The sequence below is a fragment of the Vicugna pacos genome, chromosome 1 (genome assembly GCF_048564905.1).
Source record: "Vicugna pacos chromosome 1, VicPac4, whole genome shotgun sequence".
NCBI lineage: Eukaryota > Metazoa > Chordata > Mammalia > Artiodactyla > Camelidae > Vicugna > Vicugna pacos.
In genome coordinates, this window is record NC_132987.1 from 65,141,849 (window position 1) to 65,165,275 (window position 23,427).

Sequence of the window (23,427 nt, forward strand, 5' to 3'; positions counted from 1 at the left end):
CTCTGTACCTGGCCCCAGACATGTGCTGGCTAACCCATCAGAGATAGGTGGTGGTCGTCTCTCTCCTTGAGAGAGCCTGACACCATGCAGCCTCCCTCAGCAGTCACTCCCAGGGAAGCAGAGCGTAATGGCTCAGGTCTTACTGCAGAGAAAAACCCTCACAGGTGGCCGTTGTTTTATGCCCCCACGATAGCAAGAAACTACCCAGGGAAGTAGACTAGTAAAAACTGAAAATGCTATCCCCTGTGGGCTGTGTTTGGAAAGCCTGGCGCCCATCTTCACCCTTGGACAACAGTTGCACAGTACCAAAAGTGCTAACTGAGCTTTCCTGCTGGTGGAAACTGACAAGGGAGTTTCTGAGAGTCACAGTGCCATTGCCTGGACGTGTACACGCTGGGTGAGGCCGTGCAGGAAACATGTCTGCCGGGAACCCAGTGATCCAGCTACCACTCAGTTTGATCAAACCAGTTGAATTCTAATTTTCAAAACCATTCTTCCTGGGTTTTCTTATCTCTGAAATGATATTTTTTCACTTCTGCATTCTTGCAGTTTCCCTAAACCTGTCATTTAGTAATTGTAATGACCACGCACTGAGGACTTCCTTTGTACCAGATGCTATTCTAATCTGCTTCTCTAGTGGGCTGCTAAGGGGGCTGTATTAATTTATTTAATCCTCCCAGCAAACATGTGAGGTAGACTGGGTTAGAATATTTTCTGGATGGGAAAACTGAAGCGTGGAGAGTTTGGTATTTAGTACAATGTCATAGCGTTAAGTAGACTTGCCACGTGATGCAGGGAAGCGCCTCCCTGACCTTCCCCCCTGCCCTTCCTCCCTGTTCAGGGAACCCACCCCCTGAGGTCATCTGGCTTCACGATGGGAATGAAATCCAGGAGTCAGAGGACTTCCACTTTGAACAGAGAGGCACTCTGCACAGCCTTTGTATCCAGGAGGTGTTCCCAGAGGACACAGGCACTTACACCTGTGAAGCCTGGAACAGCGCAGGAGAGGTCCGCACCCAGGCCGTGCTCACGGTGCAAGGTGAGGCAGACCCGCTGACCAGCCATGGGGGCAGGGGTGGGGAGGACATGCTGCCGTGGCCTCTCCATAGGTGATTTGGAGGCGAGGAAACCATGTGAGCCTTCTTTGTTTCCCCCATAGACCTCGACTCCCTTGGTCCCATCCCAGCCCCAGTGGCCAGCTCCGCATCCTACATCTCAGGCTCTGGCTGGGTAGGGCCTCCCTTCCCTGCCTTCTGAAGTCCCTGCTCTCTCTGGGTTACTGGTGACAAGCTCCGTAGAGTGCTAGGAGAGAAATCTCCTAATACACTAACAATTTGGCAGTGATAGCTTTGGAGGTGAGTCATGGCCTGTGAAAGTCCTTGCCATTAGAGAACCTACCTTTAAGAGAAGAGAAAAGTTAAGCACAGATGAAGCAAATGATAGCTCTTAATCATACATATATCATGTAGATCATTGGCACCTGTCCCAGAACCCCTCTACCTTCTGGGCAACCTCCCTTGCTTTTGGATATACAAATGCATGTTAATCTTACCCTCTGAGAAATAATCCAGCAGATTTGCCATGAGAAGGATGTGCTTTCTCTGTATATCCAATAAAAGTGATTTCTGGACTAGACATTCTTTGGATTAGACACTGTCTTCCGGCCTTCATTGCTGTGGAGAGTTGAGTGGATGTTCTCTGCAGAAAGGCCTCCTTCTCTAACTCAACCCTTTGCCAACTCACAGAACCTCAGGATGGCACCCAGCCCTGGTTCATCAGCAAGCCTCGCTCAGTGACAGCCTGCCTGGGCCAGAATGTCCTCATCTCCTGTGCCATAGCTGGGGACCCCTTCCCCACTGTGCACTGGCTCCGAGATGGCAAAGCCCTTTCCAAAGACACTGGCCACTTCGAGGTGTTACAGAATGAGGATGTGTTCACCCTGGTCCTGAAGAACGTGCAGCCCTGGCACGCTGGCCAGTATGAGATCCTGCTCAAGTGAGTCTGCGTGTCCTACCAACCTCCCTTAACCCCCTACCTTCTGTCAAAGTACCTGCCTGGGACTGGGGAGCCAGAGGAACCACGAAATAGTGTGGGGCTGGGCTTCAAGGTAAAGAAAGTGCAGGCTTGGTGCTGCTGGCATTTCTCTGTACTGAGTCCATCATGTTCAAGGCTCTGAGCTACAGATAGGCTCTGTATCTGTATGTGATGATGGAGCATTGTTTTCCTACAGCAATGACAAAACCCAGCATGTGCCTCATCCACATGGGTCCTTTCTGGGCATGTGCCTTATTCTTGTATCAGTTAGTTTTTGTTGCATAACAAACCATCCCAATACTTAATTACTTTTAAGACAATAGTCATTGATTATTTCTTAGGCATTGTTGAATCTGCTAGGAAATTCTACTTAGCCAGGCAAGGCTCAGAAAACTTTAGCTGAGATAATGACATGTCTGTGGTCAGCTGATGAGATGGTCGTGGGCCAGCTGGTCACCCTACCACCTTCAGTGGTATGCTCAGAACACACCAAGAGCCTTTGCCTTGTGCCTGAACCAGTTATAATCAGAAAGGCTAATCTGCCTCCAAAATAGAAGATAGACTCTTCTTCCTCTAGGCCAATGCAAATGATGGAAACTGATTATATGTTAGAATAGAGCTTGTCTTTATGGAAGGAGCAGTGCTTCAAGATAATACATCACATCTCCTAGAAGAGATGAGCTTTTTGTGGGATTTTGAGGTAAGGGTATAAAGTCTTGCTGGATAGACTGAGTACAGGAGGGTAGGAAAGAGCAAAGCAAGGCTGTGGGAAGTCTGCCAGGCCAGAGTGGAGGATTGCACTGGGAGGTCGGCAGGCAGACTGTCTGGGCCCAGCTGGGGACAGTCATAAAACTTAGACTGTCCTAGCTGGAAAGGACTTCAGAAGTTATCTGGCTGCCTTCTCTATTAATAATGGGAGAAGCTGAGGCCTCAGGGTCACAGGCTTGTTCACAGCCACCCAGAGGTGAATAGTAGAGCTCAGACTGGAATCCTCAGCTCTGTCTTTAAATCAGATGCTCCTCTGTTCCTCGTTTCTCCCAAGTGCAATGGGAACTTGGGGAACCTGGGACATCACACTAGAGTCCCCTTGCATGCAGCCCTTGCCCCTTTTCCCTCCCTAGAGTCCAGCTTCTTTGTTCCTTTGGGAGGCTGCTGCCCTGGCCTTGGCTTTGTCCCCAGTGAGAAGGAGCAAGTCCGTGGAAAGTTGCCCTGGGGAGTGCACCAGGCCTGCCAGGGGCCCCTCTCCCCCCCCAGCTTTTCTCAGATCCAGACCTAGACAGAAATCAGACCTAGACCAGGGACAGAACACCTTTCAAGGAGGAAGTTGGGTGAGGTTGGGGTAGGACAGGTGCTACCTGTTCCTGCTGAAGGTGGGGGGTTTGTACAGGTGGGTGGTTTCTACCTCCCCTTCCCTTCCCGAGCTCTTGTCTCCTGAACTAAAAGGGTAAATGTCAAAAAATCAGCTCCAGATTCCAGCTGAAATATTTGAAAGATTGATATTTGCCAGGAAATTAGTTCTTTAAACTAATTTTGCATGTAAAATCCATTCCAGGGGTGGGTGATTCACAGTGGGACAGAGTCCAAGGCTTTATAGCCAAAGAGTGGGCATCTTATTCAGGGCTTGGGAGGCAGGGAACACAAAGGCTTCTGTTCTTTGTTAAAGGTGCCAGCTATAGGGTGATAGCCTCGTGTCCTCTGTGGCAGCACCTGGGCTGGGCACGGGGGAAGGGGCCTCATCCTCAGCCGCAGGCTGGACTTTGAGTGTGTGCAGGCACCAAAGATGGCCCAAGATGCTGTTCACCTGGTTAGATTATCTGGGGTGTGGGTTCCAGGTGTCTCTGACTTTGTAGGCTCCAAATGAACACATGATTTGCCTTAAAGGTCCAGCAGAGGTTTAAGTTTGTGGCTGCAGAAATAGTGACCCCCAGATCATGCCAAGGGATGACCCACTTAGTGGGCCAGCTGTGGTATCCCCAGTTCCCTGCCTCCCTTCTGCCCCTCATACTGCCCAGGTGCTCAGGGTGGCCACCTGCACCCTCCTTCAAGGCGGGCAACAGAAAACAATAGAAGCCCTCATCTGCTTCCCCCATGGGGAGATAGAGCTTACTCCAGCACAGGGGTCAGGGCACCCCACCACTGAGAGCCTCTGAGGGGCTTGGCTGGGGTAAAGCAGGGCCATCTGGTCAGTGTCTCTCCAGAAAACACGGCCCTTGGGCATCCTGTCTTCCTGCTCCACACCAACCCTGGGCCCTGCACCCTGTGCTTGAAAGAAAAGCGGGAACAGAGTGGCTTACACTGGCCAGCAGTGTGGCAAGAGCAGGGTGCCAGGGGGTTGGGCCTCACTCCTGAGTGACCTCCCTTGGTTATTCTGCAAGTTGACTGAAGCCCCATTAGCCTCCTGTGCCAAGTTCTCAGGCCTCTGAGGCCCTCCCAGCCTTCCCAGGTCTTGGCACTGAGGGGGCACCTAACTGCAGTTTGTGGAGCAAAGGGGCCTGCTGGGCCCTCAAACTCCCCAGACATGAGGCTTTCTGAGCCTTGAATCTGCACCCCTGAGAGCCTGAGCATTGAGGAAGGTGGCTAGGAGGGGACCCCAGCAGATAAGAGGAGGGTGGGAGAGCACAAAAGATCAACCTCTCCTTCCATCAAGCAGGTCCTAGAGCCTGGGTAATGACACCAGGGGCCTTCAAGAATCATTTGCCGCACCCTGGGCTGCCGGTGTCTGAGGTGGTTCTGGTCCTCCATTGGGACGGAGGCCAGGTAAAGCAAGGCGGGTACCCACAAGTATCAGCTTGGTCCACATGGGGATGGCTTATACACATGCACGTGTTCCCAAACATGGACCCACAGGCTTCCATTGGGTAGACCCCATATATGTGTGGTTGATGTACACGTAGACACACACAAACACACATGTGTCCCAGAATAGATTTGTACTGATGAGCACTGTAGGGAAGGATGGGAAAGTTGCAGGTCTTGGATTAATATGGTCCCAGGTCCCAGCCCCTTTCTGCCTGGCCAGCATTATGAGTTCAAGCAAATTAACCATTATAAGCCTCATTTCTCTTACCTATGAATACAGTGCTGACCCCCCAACCTCACAGAGCTGCCATAAGACTAAGTGAAATGAGTTATGTCTGAGGGAGGATCTGGGGCACGTGTCAGCCCCTGAAGTGCCAGTAAGACGGCCAAGTGCAGAGAATGAGCGGGCGACCCCAAGATTCCCGCTCTGCCTCCCGTAAACTCCTGAGCCTCCCTTCCTTCCCTTTACAACAGTGCTCTGGACCTCACTAGGCTGTTGTGGGGACAAGAAAGGTAGTGGATGTGAGTCATGAAAGCTGGGGGTGCTCCAAAAAACATGGTTATTAACAGACAGAACTGCCTTTGGCTCTCAGATCTGCCCCAACTGCTTCCCCCAGACCGAGCAGAACCTTCTTGGCTGGTCAGAGCCCAGAAAAGCCAGCAGATGGCAGCCTTGCGGGGTTGGTCCGCTGTAAGCCCACCAGGGTTCTGAGCTTGATACAGCTTCTTTCCTGAGCATAGGGGCCCTCAGCTGGTCGCACACCAGAGCAGATGGAATTGTTTTCACAGTGGGCTGAAGAAGCTGGAGCTCTTCTCCCAGAGAAAGGGCCACCCATGTCAGGAGACACCTGTTAGATTTTTAATACAGAAAGTTCTGATCTGAGGCATTGGCTGATGGGTAGGGATCGGAAAGTGTTTTCATTTCACAAGCAGGCGAAGGAGACCTAGTGGCTAGGGGGACCTTCTGAGGAGAGGGAAGACCTACTTCTGTATTAAGGGAGCATGGAGTCAGACTCAAGGTCACTGGGCAGGCTGCCTGGGGCTGCACAGTCTAGACCAGTCAGCTCCATCATAGCCCCAGCAGGGTTTGTCTTCACTCTTCTTTGAGTGAGTGACCGTTTCGTTGTATTATTTTTGTCCTATACTCTCAGAAAAGCATTCCTACTGTTAAGGCCTTCCTTAGCTGTTGTCCAAAAGATTATTTTTTTGTCCTTTTTAAACAAGAGCTGGAAAAATAAAGGGTGACCACAGTGGGAGCAGACTCTGCCATAAATCTAGGTGTGGTGTGGACGTGTTAGGGTCCCTGGAGCCAGCCCGCCAGCCTGTGGCCACGGGCTGCCTGCCCACAGCCCTAGGCTGAGAGGCCCCCGGCCCAGAGAGCCTCTTGTTCTGTATTGATCCCTTGCATTCTTCAGGAATCGGGTTGGTGAATGCAGTTGCCAGGTGGCACTGATGCTGCAGAGCAGCCCATCCAGAGCCCCCATGCGGTGAGTGCCCCCTGGGGTTGCTGGGCCAGGCTCCATGCCACCACCCACCCACCTTCCTCCTGGTCCCAGCAGGCCCATCCCAGCAGCCCCAGATTGTTTGTATCCTCTGGCCAAGGCTGCCGAGCCAAGAGAGAGAGATTGGAAGGGGAATGAGGGAGGGAGAGTAGGGGAGGGAGAGGGGGTGAATTTTTTTCTTTCTTTTTTTTTTTTTTGCACACACCCTTATAAGGCTACTGAAGTCATTACCGATGTAACAAACCAACTAAGCAAGCAAGCGCCTCTCACCAATGTTCCCTTCTATAAACACCGCCTGGCCAGCTCCCCCCTCCTCTTCCCCTCCCCTCCGCCCTCCCTCCCTCGGGGATTTGCTCTCCCCTGACGTCTCTTTCTTACCCGGCCCCTTTTCCTCTTGCTACTTTCCTTTTTCCCTTCACTGGTTGCAGGGGGAGGGAGCCTGCCAGCTGCGAGGGCCTCTGCAGCCGAGGAGTTGGTGCTGATGGTGGTGACCACTATGGCAGCCTGAGGCCCGGCTGGCCAGCAAGAGGGCAGGGGCGGCCAGAGGAGGAGGACAGCGAAGACGTGCGTGGGGTGCTCAAGAGGCGTGTGGAGACACGGCAGCACACTGAGGAGGCCATCCGCCAGCAGGAGGTGGAGCAGCTGGACTTCCGTGACCTCCTGGGCAAGAAGGTGAGTACCAAGACTTTGTCTGAAGAGGACCTGAAGGAGATACCAGCCGAGCAAATGGATTTCCGTGCCAACCTGCAGCGGCAAGTGAAGCCCAAGACGGTGTCAGAGGAAGAGAGGAAGGTGCATAGCCCCCAGCAGGTTGACTTCCGCTCCGTCCTGGCCAAGAAGGGGACTCCCAAGACCCCGTTGCCTGAGAAGGTACCACCTCCAAAACCTGCCACTCCAGATTTTCGCTCGGTGTTAGGCAGTAAGAAAAAATTACCAGCAGAGAATGGCAGCAACAATGCTGAGGCCTTGAATGCCAAGGCAGCAGAAAGTCCCAAGCCTGTGGGCAATGCCCAGCCTTTAGGGTTCCTGAAACCCGTGGGCAACACCAAGCCAGCCGAGACCCCCAAACCCTTGGGTAACACCAAGCCAGCAGAGGCCCCCAAACTCTTGGGTAGCACCAAGCCAACTGAAACCCCCAAGCCCATGGGCAACACCAAGCCAGCCGAGACCCCCAAACCCATGGGCAACGCCAAGCCAGCAGAGGCCCCCAAACCCTTGGGTAACGCCAAGCCGGCCGAGACCCGCAAACCCTTGGGTAACACCAAGCTGGCTGAGACCCCCAAACCCTTGAGTAACACCAAGCCGGCTGAGACCCCCAAACCCTTGGGTAATACCAAGCTGGCTGAGACCCCCAAGCCCTTGGGTAACACCAAGCTGGCTGAGACCCCCAAACCCTTGGGCAACACCAAGCCAGCTGAGACCCCCAAACCCATGGGCAGTGCCAAGCCAGCTGAGACCCCCAAGCCCTTGGGTAACACCAAGCCAGCTGAGACCCCCAAACCCATGGGCAGTGCCAAGCCAGCTGAGACCCCCAAGCCCTTGGGTAACACCAAGCCAGCTGAGACCCCTAAACCCATGGGCAGTGCCAAGCCAGCTGAGACCCCCAAGCCCTTGGGTAACACCAAGCCAGCTGAGACCCCCAAACCCATGGGCAGTGCCAAGCCAGACGAGACCCCTAAACCCATGGGCAATGCCAAGCCAGCTGAGACTCCAAAACCAGCTGGGAAAGAGGAACTCGAAAAGGAAGTTAAGAATGATGTGAACTGCAAGAGGGGCCATGCAGGGGCCACAGAAAATGAAAAAAGACCAGAGAGCCAAGGGACAGTCCCAACCTTCAAGGAGAAGCTACAAGATGTCCATGTGGTGGAGGGTGAGAAGCTGCTGCTCCAGTGCCAGGTGTCCTCTGACCCCCCGGCCACCATCACCTGGACGCTGAATGGGAAGACCCTGAAGACCACCAAGTTCATCATCCTCTCCCAAGAAGGTAACACGGTTGGGGCTGGGAGGAAGGGGGCTCTGTCCCAGCCACTGTCAGCTCCTGGAGCCCTGACTTGTTGATGGTGCTCATAGCCCAGAGCCTGGGTGGGAATGGTCACTCTCTATGCCCCTCACTCATGGGATCTGTGCCCACTCAGGACCTTGGGCACTCATTCCATTGCTTGGGGTCAGGGATGGGAGTCTGGTCCTGAGGCACACGCCTGGGTCTCGCCATCTGTCCAGCAGGGGCCCCTCATGGAACCCCCAGGTGTGGCTCCTCAGAGCAGCCCTGGGCCTGAGCTGATGCCCCAGCTCTGGCATCTAGAGGGCTCTGGTCACAGGCTTGAAAATGAGGGCACTGGGGCTGGGGCTGACCAGGGGATTGGGGCTGAGAACTGCCTTTGAAGGAGCATTTTAGGTTCAGGGCAGGGTATGCAGTGACAGGGCATGATGTGGGGGTCAACAGAAACTTAAACCTTGATAACACTGTGGATTTGAAGGGGAAAATCCAAAAGCCTGAGCAGCCCCTGCGGCACACACAGGCGGACAGAGCCACTCGCTTCCTAATTTGGATGAGACTTTTGTTTGCTGGTATTTCACATTCTTGGGTTGTGGGGAGAAGCGGGGGGGCCCTAAATCCTGCCATCTGGGGCCTTTCAGGGCTTGGAGTTCTCAGATGGGTCAGTTTATACCTAGAGAAGAGGTGGAGGTGAGAGGGGTGTTTTCCCTTGACCCTCAATTTGGTTTGCAATGTTTTTGTAAATCCCAAGTCTGGATGGGAGCTTCAAGGCCAGCAGGCGTCCCACACCCCACTCTGGTGGCCGGCACTGGAATAGAGTCCCGCCTGAGCTCCAGGCTAATGCTGGAGGCTCTGCACAGGGCAGAGTACAGAGCTCCCAGGAGGTGGCATTTTACCCTTGAAGGGTAGAGGGCGGCCCGAGTGGACAGGTTCCGTCAAATCCAGATCAGCTGAGGCGTCAGAAGCACTCCCCCGGCTAGCTGCCCTCCCTCCTGTCCCCTGAGGGCACCCCTCTCCACCCTTCCCTCACCCCTCCTCTGGCATTCTTCCTTCCTCTTAAAAACCCAAATGATGCATTCGAAGACGATAGCATTATCCCTCTCAGCTCAGGAAGAAGTTTCTATCTTCACTCTGCAACTCAGGCAGCAAATCTGTCACCGCTGAGCGTTTTGAATCTGCTGAAGGAGTAAAGGGGAAACTGGCCAGGAGAGAGAGAAATGGGATATTTTCTGTTAATGTGTTGGCACGATAGCTTTTTCACGTGAAAATCCTCAGCTGGGTAGGGGCCTCCAGGGGTCATCTCATCCATCCCCCTGCCTCTGCTAGTTCAGTCTGTCCACAAGCAGGAGGGAGTGGGGCATCACCATGGAGGGGGACAGGTGAGATGTCCAAGCCTTCCCTGCCACCCCTGTGGGCCCTTCCTGGTTGGAAAGTTTTGTGGAAAACTGACCTAAAACCTTGACTGGGAGCATTTCCTGAGTTAGCCTGTGGTGACCTCTCTGGGCAAGGATGCAGGGTGGGCAGCCGTTGTCCTTGGGACACGTACAGTCCCACAGGCCCACACAGTGTGAGGTCCATGGCTGTAACACCCTCAGGGAGGCTAATGTTGAGACAACTGAGGGCAATGCCCACAGCCACACTGCTGTTCTGGAAGTGGCGAGGAAGTTGCAGAGCCACCAACAGCTGCTTATAAACAGTCCATGCAACAAAGCAGTGCAAGCAGACCTCAGCCCTGGTCTCAGAAACACACCTGAGCCCTTAGACACTGGCTGTTCACACCCAGCATGCCTTATGTGGTATCTGCTGGACACTGAGACCCTTTGACACTAGCTACCCCAGTAAGGCCAACCACAGAATCACCTCAGAGGGACAGTTTAGGGCCAAAGTTGAGGAAGAAGACATGATTAAAAGGCCAGTGCAGGGAGAGGTTAGAGAGAGACGGGGGTGGAGGGGTTGGAGAGGGTTGGAGGGTATTATAGAGAGAGCCCCAAATCCAACTTTAAAAAATATTCTAAATATTTGTAGTTCTCCTTTGAAAAGTAATAGCTTGCACTAATTGAACACCATGTGCCAGACACTGGCCCAGGCATCTTACACTTTTCACTCATTTAATCTTCATAACCACTATACTGCCCATCTAACAGAGCAGCTAAGGACCTTGCCCAAGCTAGTTAGCAACAGAGCTGGGATTGGAACACGGGCAGTTGAGTTCCCGAGCCTGGACCACTATGCTCTGTCACCTCTTTGTTAGTTCTTGTTAGTGTGTCGGCATACTTGTCCTTCCCTGATCAGCTCCCCAAGAGCATTGTCTATCAGGGGAAAACGCTAGTGGCTATTTACCCCCAACACTGTCAACAGCTGTCCAGAGGCTGGAAGCCTGCTGGTGCCTTCTGGGCTTGTGAGTTTCAAGTATTTTCACTGCAGCGGAGGAAGCAGACCTCGAAACGGGCCTGTCCACCTTCCACAGCAGGGAGACGGCCTGGCCTCAAAACAGCAATGGCACTCTGTCCACCATCCCACCCCCTTCTCTAGAACTTCACTCTCCACGTCCTCAAGAGTGGGGTGAAACACAGTCCCCAGGAGAAGGCCCGTGGTCAAGCCTTATCAGTAACCATGTCAGCAGGCCCCATGGCAGGGAGTAGGGTCCTCCGAGAGGTGTAAGTGGGTCTGCTCTCAGTAGATCTGGAGAGAGAGAACACACACGCACAGTGATAAAACTCTTCCAGTCAAGTGCTGGTGATGAGCTGCTGGGAGCAGAAGAGGGAACTGAGTGCTGGGGCCGCAGGGAAAGGCTGGTGGTGAAAGAGCTGTGTCTTGACCTGACCCTTGAAGGCAGGCAGGGCTCCCAGTGAGGAGAGGGAGGGCATGGGCTTTCCAGGCAGGGGAGCAGACAGCAGCAAAGGCAAGCCCGCTCACAGAGTGGTCTGGGTGGAGAGGGAAGCACGGCCTGTTCCGTCCTCCATCATGCTAAGAAACTCAATTCTAAAGGCAGTAGGGCCATGTAAGAGTTGGGAATGGGGAGCAATGGACACAGCTGGGGTTTAGGGGTTTTGATTGATTCTGTGCCCAAACACAAGGAAGGAGCTTACTGAAGAGGTTGGAGAGAAAGGTGGTGAGGCCTGGACTAACAAGGTAGCCATGGCCACAGACAGGAAATAACCAGTTCAAGAAGCAAGGGTAGAATTAATAGAACCTGTTGCCTGTCTTAGTGGGGGTAGGGGTAAAGAAGAGGAAGGAGTGGAGGACCACTGAGTGTCCGCGTGTGGGTGCCTAGGTCCTAGTGATGGCATCAGTGGGAACAAGGAGGCTGGTGTTTGAGGTGGTTTGTAGGGAGAAGGGGGTGCTAAGTGGGTTTCCCCATCCTTCACACCACACTCAGCATCCTCTCCACCCATACCTCCTTGAACCCCTCTTGCTCCATTGCACTGAACCCCAGTCTGTTATCTAAGATCAAGATTGGATTCCTCCAAGACCCCTTCCCAGACCATTGTCACCAGGGCCTTTGGCCATGACTGACTCTTGCGTTCTCTCCCCATCAATGTGTGTATCTGTGCATTTGCTGCTAGTGGATGCTGTTCGTAGGTTTCAGGGGGACTTCTCTGAACCCTATAGCTTAGCTAGGGCTTGCCCGCAGGCCTCCCCTAGACACGATTATGTCCACTCCATTTAGGGCCGAGGAGAGCAGAAGAGGTGTGGTGGCAGTCAGATGGATCTGACTGTAAATTCTTGGAGGGATGTGTGGAGAAGTCCTTGCTCTTCCTGCATCCCTGGAGCTGCTGGGCGGATGGTGTTCGCTTACAACAGCTGGGTCTGCCCTCCGGGCCTGCAGGGTGGCCTCCCCAGGCCCCTCCTGGACCTCCGGCAGAGCTGCTCAGGCCTTGGCCGAGGAGTGGGAGGCCAGCGGCCGGCCAGTGAGCTCTGTGCTGCTCCTGAGAAGTGCTTTCATCTTTATGCCTTATTTCCTGTTCCCCGAGCCAGGCTTCTCTCTCTGGCAAACATTTCTTCGAATCTAATAATGAGGATTCATTTTTGTTGCTGTTGTCCACCAATGATTCATTTTTAATTGTCTTCAGTGTGGGATCTTGCAAAGGCTTTTTCAAAACCTGTGTAAGTCCGTCCTGCAAAACACGGATTTGTACAGCACCTACTGTGTGGGAGGCAGTATTCTGGCCCCTTTTGTTGTGTGCATAATCCACTTGAATTCTGACTAGGAATTTTTTTTTCCTTTTAGAAACTATATTAACTTTTTCAGTGGTAGGTTATGTTTGATGAAGTGTTTATGACTTTCTTTTGCATAGATCCTGTCAGATCACCTGCCACAGAAATACGCCTTGGTCATTCTCAGAATGGTAAATTTTTTTTTTCCGTGACTGCATTCCAGACTCAGGAAAAACATTTGCAATAGACACAGTCGCTGCCCTCCAAGAGCTAGTGTAGGGAAGAGGTGTGTGTTCCAGAAATGGCCTTGGAAGACTTGCTCTGATGAAGGTGAATTTAGGGCACAGAAGAGGTCCATCTGTGGCCGGGGTTGCTTACAGGTGGCATGGAGGGCACCGTCCCTGAGGAGGTGACCTGGAGCTGAGTCGCACTGTCCCGACATGCCAGGGGAACTAGGTCAGGAGACAGTGCTGACTGAGGACAGCCTCGGAATAGGGCGTCTAGGGTTTGGGCCCCGCCTCTCCTCTCCCCACACACTCGGAAAAAGAGCAGGATGGAGTCTTCAGACTCAGTGGCCGTGAGGGCTCTCCCAGGGATGGTGCTAGCTGAGCCATTCATTGGATCCCTGGTTCTGTGGTGACCGCTCCCATCCCCCTTGCCTCCCTCTCAAAATTCCCCACCAGGCTGAGGCTTCTCAAAAAAACTCTGGGAAACAGTTTTTCTTCTGGAGGTCAGGAATAAGCTGTCCCACAGGAAATACCAGATGCTTCAATCTGGGCTAGCCCCGCCCAGGGCCTGCCGGGGCCCTCCCCCTGCCCACGCATGTGGCCGGGGGTCCAGGCCCTGAGCGGCTTGGAAAAGCTGCCTTCTCTGATGCTTCCCCCCATCAGAGGCGAGGGCTGTGGTCTGCATGCTCCACCTCTCCTGGGGGTCTCACTACTGTCCTTGCAGTTTGTGGCATTTGGGTTTAAGGCTGAAGGCACCTGGGGACCTGAAGCTGAAAGGCAATCAAGGATTCGACCAGGATGTTCATTGGGAGTGGGGGATCTGCTGCCAGAGCCATAGCCTCAGACTGAGGGAAATGAGGGAGATGGGGTCTGTTTCTTCTGAGCCTCAAGTCTAGGGGCCAGAGGTCATCTTCCCATTCCCTGCCCTCCCAGATGAATGCAAATTTCTCTCTCTAGTAGATAGTTACCCTCATTCCCCGATTCCTGTGCCTCATGGTTCTCACTCTCATGACAGACGTCCTAAAAATCCAACCTAAATCCTTTCTGTGACAGTTCCTGCAAATTCTGTCTCCTGACCCCAGGGAGAAGAGGTCCTGACGCACTGCCCTCCCCTGTGGGAGAGCGTAGTGAGGCCCTTCCCGAAGGGGTGGTAGAAATGAGAGTGTAGGAGTGAGGGGCGCAGATCAGCTGTCCTGCCCCAGGGGGTCAGTAGGACCAGGTCTCCCTATTTAAGACTTTACTCAGGTGCCGAGAAGTAAAGGGAACTATTATGTCTCTGCATTCTCTTCCAGCCTCAGTGAGGTTCTCTGGCAGAACTGACGTCGCCCTCCTCTCTTTGAATATCCTTGGATTTGTTAGTCACGTCTATGCATCTGTCTGATGGGGGTGCTGGTATTTTTGAGACCAAAGGCCCTCTGGGAGCAGGGCCTGTTGGCCTCCCTCCTGGCCATGCAGCTCCACCTGTACACCTGGGATGCACACAGCTCAGCCCGCTCAGGGCCAACGGCTTGTGCTGCGTAATGTGGTGGTAAGGGAGGTGGCCAAAAGCAGTGGCTCCAGGCGGCAGGATGCGTGCGGCTCTGGCTCTGTCCTCTTCCTCGTGTGATGACGGCTGCCCTGACAACAGGGCAGCTTTGGGCAGGACGCCATGCTGCTGGCTGGTGTGTGTGTCTGATGGCAGGAACTAGGGGACTGCTGCCCTCCTGTCTGGCCCAGCAGTCCCAGTCCTCAGCTGGCCCATCCTCACACTCCAAGAGAACCACCCAACCCAGGGAAGTAGCAAAGCCTGGGATGAGAGAGTTAGAATGGGTGAGGACCAGAATCCTGTGTATGCCCAGTCTGACCAGAAGAGGTATGCTTAGGCAGGGGTGGATTCATGGGAAAGAAGGCCATCCCACCCCTCTCTGAGGAGACCAAAACACCCTGCACTAAGGGAGACAACCCCCCAGCACCCTTCTCCCAGCCCAGGGCCCCTCATTGTCCATAATTCTCAGCTCAGATACCATTTCTGAAAAGCCAGCTCCGGGGTTTCAGGCTGATCACCGTCTCCTCCCAACTGATCTTCCCACAGGCCAGTGTCCCTGCTGAACAGGGGCTCCTGCCCTCGCCCACCCACTTCTTTGTTCAAAACATCCTTTTCTAGGATGCAATCCCAGAATCAATGCTGTGCGCTGGGCAGAGCATCCTCACCTACCCTGTCCCTCCTGTAGTCTGTGCACTGTGCCTGACTGCTGCTTGTCTCTCCTGGTGATGCGCAGTGTGGGCGCCTGTGTGCATCTGCCCCTTCTGTTGCTCTCCAAAGGCAGAGACTATATTTTCTCTTCTTCTTGCCTTTCCCTTATATCCCCATAAGAGAATTTGCTGGAAGTGGGGTTGGGTACCAGCAGGTAGTGTATTTAGGGGTCAGTTATTTTGGACCTGAGTTTTCAGCAAAAAGTGCCCTGGCTTTGGTGGGGAGCGGGTGTTGATTCCCACAGGGCCTCTGACTTCCAGGCTCCCAAGGCTGCCCATGTGAGTAATGCTTGCCTGTGATGCTCCAGGTGTTAGGGCACGGATTGAACCCAGGCCTGGTCTACTAAACAACTCTTCCTCTTTCTCTTCTTCCTCAGGCTCACTGTGCTCCATTTCCATCGAGAAGGCACTGCCCGAGGACAGAGGCTTATACAAGTGTGTAGCCAAGAACAGCGCTGGCCAGGCCGAGTGCTCCTGCCAAGTCACCGTGGACGGTAGGTCGTGCCCACCCATTGCCGCCACACATAGAGTCCTGCTTCTCAGCACTCCCTTCCTACCATTCCCGAACAGAACTGCACCCAAGGCTGCCACCCCTCCTTAAGGCATTTGCTTTGTGAATGTCAAGCCATCTTTTGCAAAACAGTGAGACAGGAAGGAAAGCAGGAACTCTACTTGATGGTCCCTCCCCCGGCTGGGAGTAGGGCTGCTCACCTTGTCGGCCCCCCTCCCAAGTCCTGACCCCAACATGCCAGGCAGGGAAGCCGGACACAGGGCAGGAGGAGAAGAGACACACCCACAGGAAAATGACTACATAGTATTTTACAAGCCGCAGCAAACAAGTGTCAGTGCTGGCAGGACAGACCCTTGAGGAGGAGGACGGAGAGTGGGGTCCCTGTGGGGACACTTCCTCTGGAAGGTGAGTTGGGGCTGAGTTTCGGGGAGAGGGGACAGGCCTGCCTCTGCAAGAAGAAATAAGTAATCATAATACAGCAGAGGAAGAGGGAGAGACATGTGGGGACAGAGGTCTGCCAGGTCTGAGTGGAGTTCCGTGTGAGGAGGGGCAAGTCCACATTGTGAGGCATGGGGATTTGTCCTAAAGAAATGCAGGCAGTGTATTTGTGACTCTCCTTTCTCTCCTCGGGATGGAGTGAGAACTAGAGACTTTGGGGTGGAACAAACCTTGTGATGGTTTAGGGTGGGAAACCCAGGCCATTCAGGGAGGGAAAGCGGCCCTCGTAAGGTTCCCTGCTCTACTTAGGGCCAAGCAGGACCAGACTACATTTTAAGACTTGCAATCCAGTGCCCTTTCTGGATTTTTATTTTGTTACTTTCCTGGAACTGTATAAAAAGGTAGTTTGGGGAAAACAATCTCTTGACCTTGAAATGCCTGGTTCGTAACTATTGGTGACACGTTAAAAGCTAGTGTCCAAAAAAGGCATCTTGAAGACTAGCTTTGTGGTTCTTCTGACTCCTGAATATAACTACTTGGTTCTAAAACCCTAGCCTGTCTCACTGCCATTCCACAGGACATGGAATCATTGTCCCCATTCTGGATTTTGTAATATGATTTCCTGATCATAAAAGCTGAGATCCGTGATACATAATGAATGGGAGAAAAGAAAAGACAGTCTTCAAAAGTCTCAAAAAAAAAAAAACACACACACACACACAGTGGCAGTACAGACTAATTGACAGTAGCCAACAGTAAAGCTGACATTGCAGAATACTGTGTGTGTCTCCTCGGAGTTCGGGGAGTGTGTCTGTCACAGGGGCTCTCTGAGTCTAAGGGAGCAGATCTGATGGATCAGAGTGTGTAGTTAGCTCAGCAGAGGCTTGGAGCGCTTGTTCCGAGGCTCCGGGAAGGAGCTGCTGTTAGTGATTCCTCCTGTCACCACTCAGGTCAGAGCCCTGCTTTTCTCTAGACAGATGCTGCCATTTAAAAAATAGTGTTTCTGGGAACTTAACCCCATACTTGGGACCAGTGCTGGTTCCAACTGATCTATGAGGAAGCCCTGCCTGCTAATGAGGTCATCTGCTTTTGGAATCCCTGGCATCTTTGGGTCCTATTTACATGGCTAGCTGAAGGCAGGAGGACAGTTCATTCTCCTTATCTGCAAAGTGTCAGCACCTTTTCCAGAAAGAGCAAACAGTTTATTTTTAAAACCTAACTTTGTTTTCAAAATAAAATTTCCTTTCCCCCAGTACAGAATACTCTGTGGGGAGGGGGATTCTTTTTTGTCTCTGATTCCTTCAGAGGGGCCTCTGCAGGGTTTGGCCTCAGGCTGCAGTTTGGAAGTTGGGTCTTAGGAGGAGAGCTAGGAAAGGAATCAGAGGAAGACCAGCTGAGATAACAGGACTGACTCCTGTTTTTCAAAGAGATAAAGGGCAGCCCCTTCCACACCCACTCTCTTCCCTGTTGCTATACAAGGAGATCTGTCCACGCCCTGCATGTGAGTGGCCTTCTTGCCACATTTAGCGTTATCTTTCCATCAAAAGCCACCTCTGGGCAAGGAGTAAAGGACTGCAGGCTCCTGAGCATCTTTCCCTGTGCTCCTCTCAGCTGAGTAGGCTTTAGGTCCTGCTCCATCCCCGGTCCTCTCAGAGAGGGTCCCTGGGGCAGTAGTACCTGACTTGGAGATCCAATAGATCCATGCACCCTTTGATGTTAAGGCAATATTTTGTGTGTTTGTGGATTAGAGCATTTTTCTGAAGAGAGAGTTCATAGTTTTTAATCAAATTCTTAAAAGAAGACATGAATTAAAATACAATAAAGAACTGCTCGCCCTAAGAAGCAACCCTGACAATTTTCAAGTCCCATCATTGTGCGGGGCCATCCGTCTTTCCATCTATAAGCTGCCCCCTGGACCTCTGGATAGAACGATCCTACATCCCTCCCAAGGGGCTGCAAGGTCTCTCCACACTCAGGGTGAGGACCACAGCTGATGCTGATGTCAGGCTGGCCCTGCATCGTCACTTGCTGTCACTCACCCAGCCTGTGCCAAACACCATTAAGACTATGCTTCTGTGGCCAATATAATGATGTATTTCAAGACCTCATAAAAATGACTGGCTCATCGGCTATTCTCTATTAGCCACACTACTTCCCTCTTATAGGAAAGACAGAGGGACGTAGCTTTCACAATGCAGCACCTCTGGCTCTTTCAGTCATGCTGTTTGGGTTGTTTCTGTAAAGAAGAGGTGCTCCTGTGCATGTTCTTAATTATGGTCCTACTGCTTTCCTTTCCAAGCACCGTAGCAGGCATGTCAGCTTGTACCACAGAAGGCAGTTGAAGCCTGGAGTGGGTAAGAACTTGCCAGAAAACTCACCCAGTAGGAGAAAACACTGACCTTCAAGGCCTGCCATGGCCAAAGACTCTTGTGCGTTTTTGGTTTATGCAAAAGATGAGCAGGGTATCTTTCTCAGTGGGAAAACCGAGGCTCAGCGAGGGTCAACAGCCCTTCCCTGGTCACAAAGACATTATGCAGGAGATCCTGTGTCTCTGATCCCGAAGCCCAGGCCCTTCAAGTCACCCTGAGCAGGGAGTCATAGCCTGAGTTACCCTGGCAGGACTCGAACCCAGGTGTGCCTTATTCCAGTGTCTGCACCTTTCCACGACCTGCAGGGCCTCCCTGTCTAGTGGAAAACATGACAGTGTCCGCTATCCAAGAGATCTGGGTCTCCCTTAGGAACAGCCCTTCCTGCTAGGAAGTCCTTCTGCACCTCTGGCCTGAGTAGCCCATTCCCTCTTATTCAGACCCAGGTGAGAAGTGAGGAGGCAAAGACTTTTGTAGGCCCCAGTGCCAGGACAGGGCAACTCAGGTGGCCCTTCCCAGCCACCCAACTGAGGGCATGAGGCTTCAGCTACCAGTGAGGCCAGGGCCTTCATAACCATGGAGGGTGGTACATGTGTGTGGTAGAGGGTGGCGTTCCATTGGGCACCTGCACTGTCACTCATCCAACTGGTATGTCAGTGCCCACTCTGCCAGGCAGTGCTCCTGGGGCTGGAGTTAAAAGCAGTGAACAAAACAGAGATTCCTGTTCTCAAGGACTTTACATTTGAGTGAGGGAGAGACAAAAATACGGTTAAACAGATATGTCATGTGATCTCAGGCAAAAACACGTGCTATGAAGAAAGCAAAGCAGGGTGTTGGGGGAGGGATGCTGTTGTGGGAGAGGGTGTGGCCCTTCTGAGGAAGAGGCATTTGAATAGGGGCCTGAAGACTTATGGGAAGGAATCCCAGCAGGAGGAAGGAAGAGGTAAGGAACCGGAGCAAAGCCCTGAGCGAAGCTTGGGCCAGAGCACTCCCAGAAGGAGGAGCAAGGAGACCAGGGTGGCCGAGCCCTGGGTTGGGAGCAGAATGGGAGGAAATGAGGCTGAGGAGGACCAGCGTCCAGATCTGCAGGGCTTTGCAGACCATGACCAGGACACTGGATTTTATTCTAAGTGTGATGGGACAACACTGGATGCTGTGAAGGACCACTTAGGTAGGGGCCAGACCCAGGAGGGGTGAGAGGGAAGGCAGGGAGAGCAGACGGGAGTTTGCTGCGGTGGCCCAGGCAGGAGATGGTGGCAGCTTACACTCCACGGAAAAGATGGGAAATGATTAGATTTATCATATTTTGACAGTAAAGCAGATAGAATTTTCTGATGCATTGCAAACAGAGAGAGACAGCGATGTCAAAGGTGATCCTTGGTTTTCATGGGGGAGTGCAAGTCAATGGTGGTACTACCTACTGAGATCGGGGGTGGGGAACAGTCAAGAGTTTCGTGAAGTGAAGTTTAAGGATATCCATTAGACATCCAAGTGGGCATGTCACATAGAAAGGCATTTAGATGAATCTGGAGAGAAGGAGGGAGGTCAGGGTTGGAGGCAGGATATGAGGAGCCATCCACATGAGCCCACTGAATGCCCTGGGGTTAAATGTCCCTAGGGGTGGATGTGGATGGAGTAGGGAAAGAGACTCCAACACAGAAGTAAAGCAAGACGGAGGTCTGCGAAGGAGCCTGAGAAGGAATGGCCACAGTGAGACAGGAGGAAATCCAGGAGAGAGAGGTGTCCCAGAGGCTAGAGAGTGATCATATCAATAAGAAAGGAATGATGGAGATCAGCGCTTCAAATGCTTCTGCCAAGTGGAATAAATGAGCCTGAGCATTGGCTGTTGGATTTGGTAACTCAGAGATAATTTGTAACCATGACAATGAAATTTAAAGCCTCATTTGAGATGTACAGAGACCAAGTGATGTACTGAGGGCCACACAGCTAATACCTAGCTGGGTGGGAATTTAAACTCAAGTGTTGGCTCCTAACCACTGTGGTCACTGCTGCTGTGGCCAGGGAGCCTCTCTGATTATGGCTGAGCTGACTTTGACCCACTCTTATTTTCTTGGCTTCTGTCTGCTCCCACTTCCGTGATTATTCTTTATATTATCACAGCCAGCTAATGTGTATTAGGTTGAACTAAATAAAATTGCCCCTTCAGTAGGTCAGAAACACTTGAATGTTGGCAAGCGGTGGTTCAACCTGAAACAAGTGTATGAAGCTTAGCATCATGCCAGGCACGGACTAAGGGCCCAGTAAATACCAGCTCTTACCCCACATCTCATTCACTCCTCTGTTGATGTATTATTATCCCCATTTTCCTGGTGAAGAAGGTCAGGAACTTGCCCAGGGACTCACAGTCACCCAACTGGAAAGCCAGAAAGGCACTTATCCTAACCAGAGCTCCCTCCCTCCTGATTATGCCAGCCTGCTGCTTGTTCCCAGGCAGAGAGAGAGGCCAGCCCCTCTGCCCTGCCTATGCATGGGGCTCCTGGAAGCTCAGACCCCTCCAAAAAGCCTCCCAAGACCTCATTCCCCCTGCCTAGGGTTACCTCTCTCGGGGGAGAGAGAAGAAATGCTGCCTTGGAGGGCTGAGCCCAGAGTGAGCCCAGGAGTGGAAGGGGTGAGGTGTTGTCCATAAAAGGACACGTTTTCCTCTCTATGTGGAGGCCCCCCACCTCCACACACCACCACCTTCCTCCCCCATGCTTCTCTGGGGGCACAAGAAAGCCAGCAAAGGACTCCAGCCCTGGGGCCCAGATCTAGAAATGGAGTTCAATTTCATCACAAAAACTGATTAAAATAGACAGAAAATACAGACTGCTCTTAAACTTTTATTACTATTATTTTTATCCCCTGGACAGCTGTGTGAGCACAAAGCTGTTTCTGATTAAGCACATGGTTGTGTCCCAGCCCACTTCTTGCTGCGGTTCTCACGGATGTCTGGTGGCTCGTGGCATAGCACAGCCCCCAGGGGGCGGGGGCGCTGCAGAGGGAAGAGGGGGCTCGGTCCCACCCCTGTGGGTTTCCAATTCTGGGTGTGTGCCTGGTTTGACAGGGAAGCTTGAGCCCCTTTCCTCACGGCCAGATGGAAAGATAAGGTGCAGAGAACTTCTACAAACAAGGCTTAAAGCACATGACAGTGGTGTACTTACTTGTCAGTGTAAAGCTAGCACTCAAGAGCTGTGGAGGGATGCAGAGGCAGGAAACATGCAGTAGGGGCAGGGCAGGGAAGGCTTTCTGAAGGTGGAGGATTTTAAAGCAGATTTGGGAAGGAGGCAAGGAAACGTGGCAAACAGGAGAAATGAATGAATAGGTAAATGATGGGTTTTCTGCCCTGCATTCTCTCCCTCGAGCCTTGTAAGGCAGTGAGGTGGAGAAGATGAGGGTCATTCCCTCGGTATAGATGTGGATCTAGAGACCCGGGGCAGCTGAAGTGATTTGCCCAGGATCCCAGGACTGTTGATGACAAAGCCGAAACCAGAGCCCTCCTCTCTCTGTCCCTGCTCTAACACGAGTGGAGGAAGAGCCCAACAACCCCTACCAAGAAGAGCAGGAATCTCAGTCCCTGTCTCCCTTCTTTCAGGAACCCAGGAAAACTGGGCCTCTCAGCATCCCATCCTTTGCTTGCTCATGCCTCCGTTTACCCATCAGTTAAAAAAAAAAAATCTCAATCCTTCTTTATCTCCCTCCTCTGATGCCCCAACACTGACCTGGAAAAAGACAGCAAAAAGAGTGCTGAAGCCAAGGAACAGGGAACTGTCCAAACATACTCTGCCCACTCCTCCTGTTCCTGGAAAGGGGGAAAACAAATTTCTGGGTGCGCCTTTCTTTAAATTGTCATCGGTGCTGTCAGAAGGACTGGTCTTGAAGGAAAAGAGGAAGGAAAGGCCTGGTTTATGGCTTCCTGATCCACAAATATCAAGGGAAGCATGGACAGGTTTTCCTGACTCTAGGAATAGTCTCTGAGGCCCTCCTGTCCCCCACCCCACCTCTACATGCCCTCGTACACACACACACACACACACACACACACACACACACACAGAAAATGAAATCATCCCCTTCCCCATGGGACGTCCTGCTCCTCCATCCATGTCCACATGGAACCTGGGGTGTGGGTGGCCCACTCAGGAGACAGGACACAGGCCATGTCAGCTACAGATGGCAGGACCCCGACTCATCATCTGGGGCTCTTTTATGGAAGGTGGCAGGGTAGGGGGGCCGGGTTATCAAGTGCTGCTTAAAGGAATCCTTTCCAGCTTTGTTCCCTCAGCCCCATCCCCTGTCATATAATGCTAGGAGGTTCTACTTAAGGATGACACTTAATCATTCCTGTAATTACATAAGGACAGCTCTTGGCCGACTGCAGTAGGGAATTGTTCTTGCAGTCCTGGAGTCCTGTGAGCCTTGGAGCTGCCATGAGCCTGGACAGTGCCTGCCTAGAGCCTCTGTTCCCGGACCCAGCTAATGGAGAGTGGGCAGGCATTGGGTTGGGAAGGAAGCCGACTGGTGTGAAGGAATTTATATGGACAGACCCACATTCTGGAACAGGAAAGGGACCCAAATGCCATCTAGAAAGAACAATGCATCCAGATGGAAGCACCAGGAGTCTGCTTGCCGGGGAGTGTATGTGCCCAGCCCCCAAAGCCCCAGGAGCCCCGTCTAGGAGACAGCGCTGCTGCTAGCAGCCGGACTTTCCCCACCTTGGAGGCGGGGACAGAGAGATGGCCCTTCCTCCCCAGCCAGGCCACAAGAATGTGGCCAAGCCTCAGCTGGAAAGTCCCACCCCCCCCTTCTCCCCTTGTGCTTCCTCTTCAGGAGCAGGAAAAGGATACACAGGAAGGGGCTCTGAGGGGGAGGCTCCCCCCAAGCACGCTCCCGGAAGAGAGCTTCTTGTGGGGAAGATGCTGGAGTGTAGTGATAGCGGTGCAGCCAGCCCCTTCTTATCCTGCTCCCTGCAGCTTCCTAGAGTCCGGTCTCCTTGGGGCCCAGTGAGGGCCTTTTCTGCCCAGTTGAGCCCAGCACGATGTTACCCCACTGCCCTGGCACCGTCCACACTTGGTGTGAACGTGAAAGAAGAGGGAGAGGAGAGGGCAGGCCTGAGGAGCCGTGTGCTCCTCCCCGCAGGATTTCAGCTCTGCCCGGAGGCTGCATC

The 23,427-nt window shown here is 52.8% G+C and overlaps 1 protein-coding gene across 12 annotated transcripts in view; it reads left to right on the top strand.

Annotated features, from left to right (window-relative positions):
* Window positions 1–23,427, top strand: part of MYLK (myosin light chain kinase) — a 247,068-nt gene that overhangs the window by 159,414 nt on the left and 64,227 nt on the right. For 9 of the 12 annotated variants that reach the window (XM_072964016.1, XM_072964017.1, XM_072964021.1 and 6 more), the window contains 6 exons: window positions 842–1,039; window positions 1,746–1,995; window positions 6,249–6,320; window positions 6,764–8,319; window positions 12,630–12,680; window positions 15,326–15,442. In XM_072964016.1, the coding sequence (XP_072820117.1) occupies window positions 842–1,039; window positions 1,746–1,995; window positions 6,249–6,320; window positions 6,764–8,319; window positions 12,630–12,680; window positions 15,326–15,442 (2,244 nt within the window). Of the gene's footprint in view, window positions 1–841; window positions 1,040–1,745; window positions 1,996–6,248; window positions 6,321–6,763; window positions 8,320–12,629; window positions 12,681–15,325; window positions 15,443–15,754; window positions 15,865–23,427 lie in introns of those variants that run through there. The other 3 variants (XM_072964024.1, XM_072964025.1, XM_031680433.2) reach the window with 2 other exon arrangements.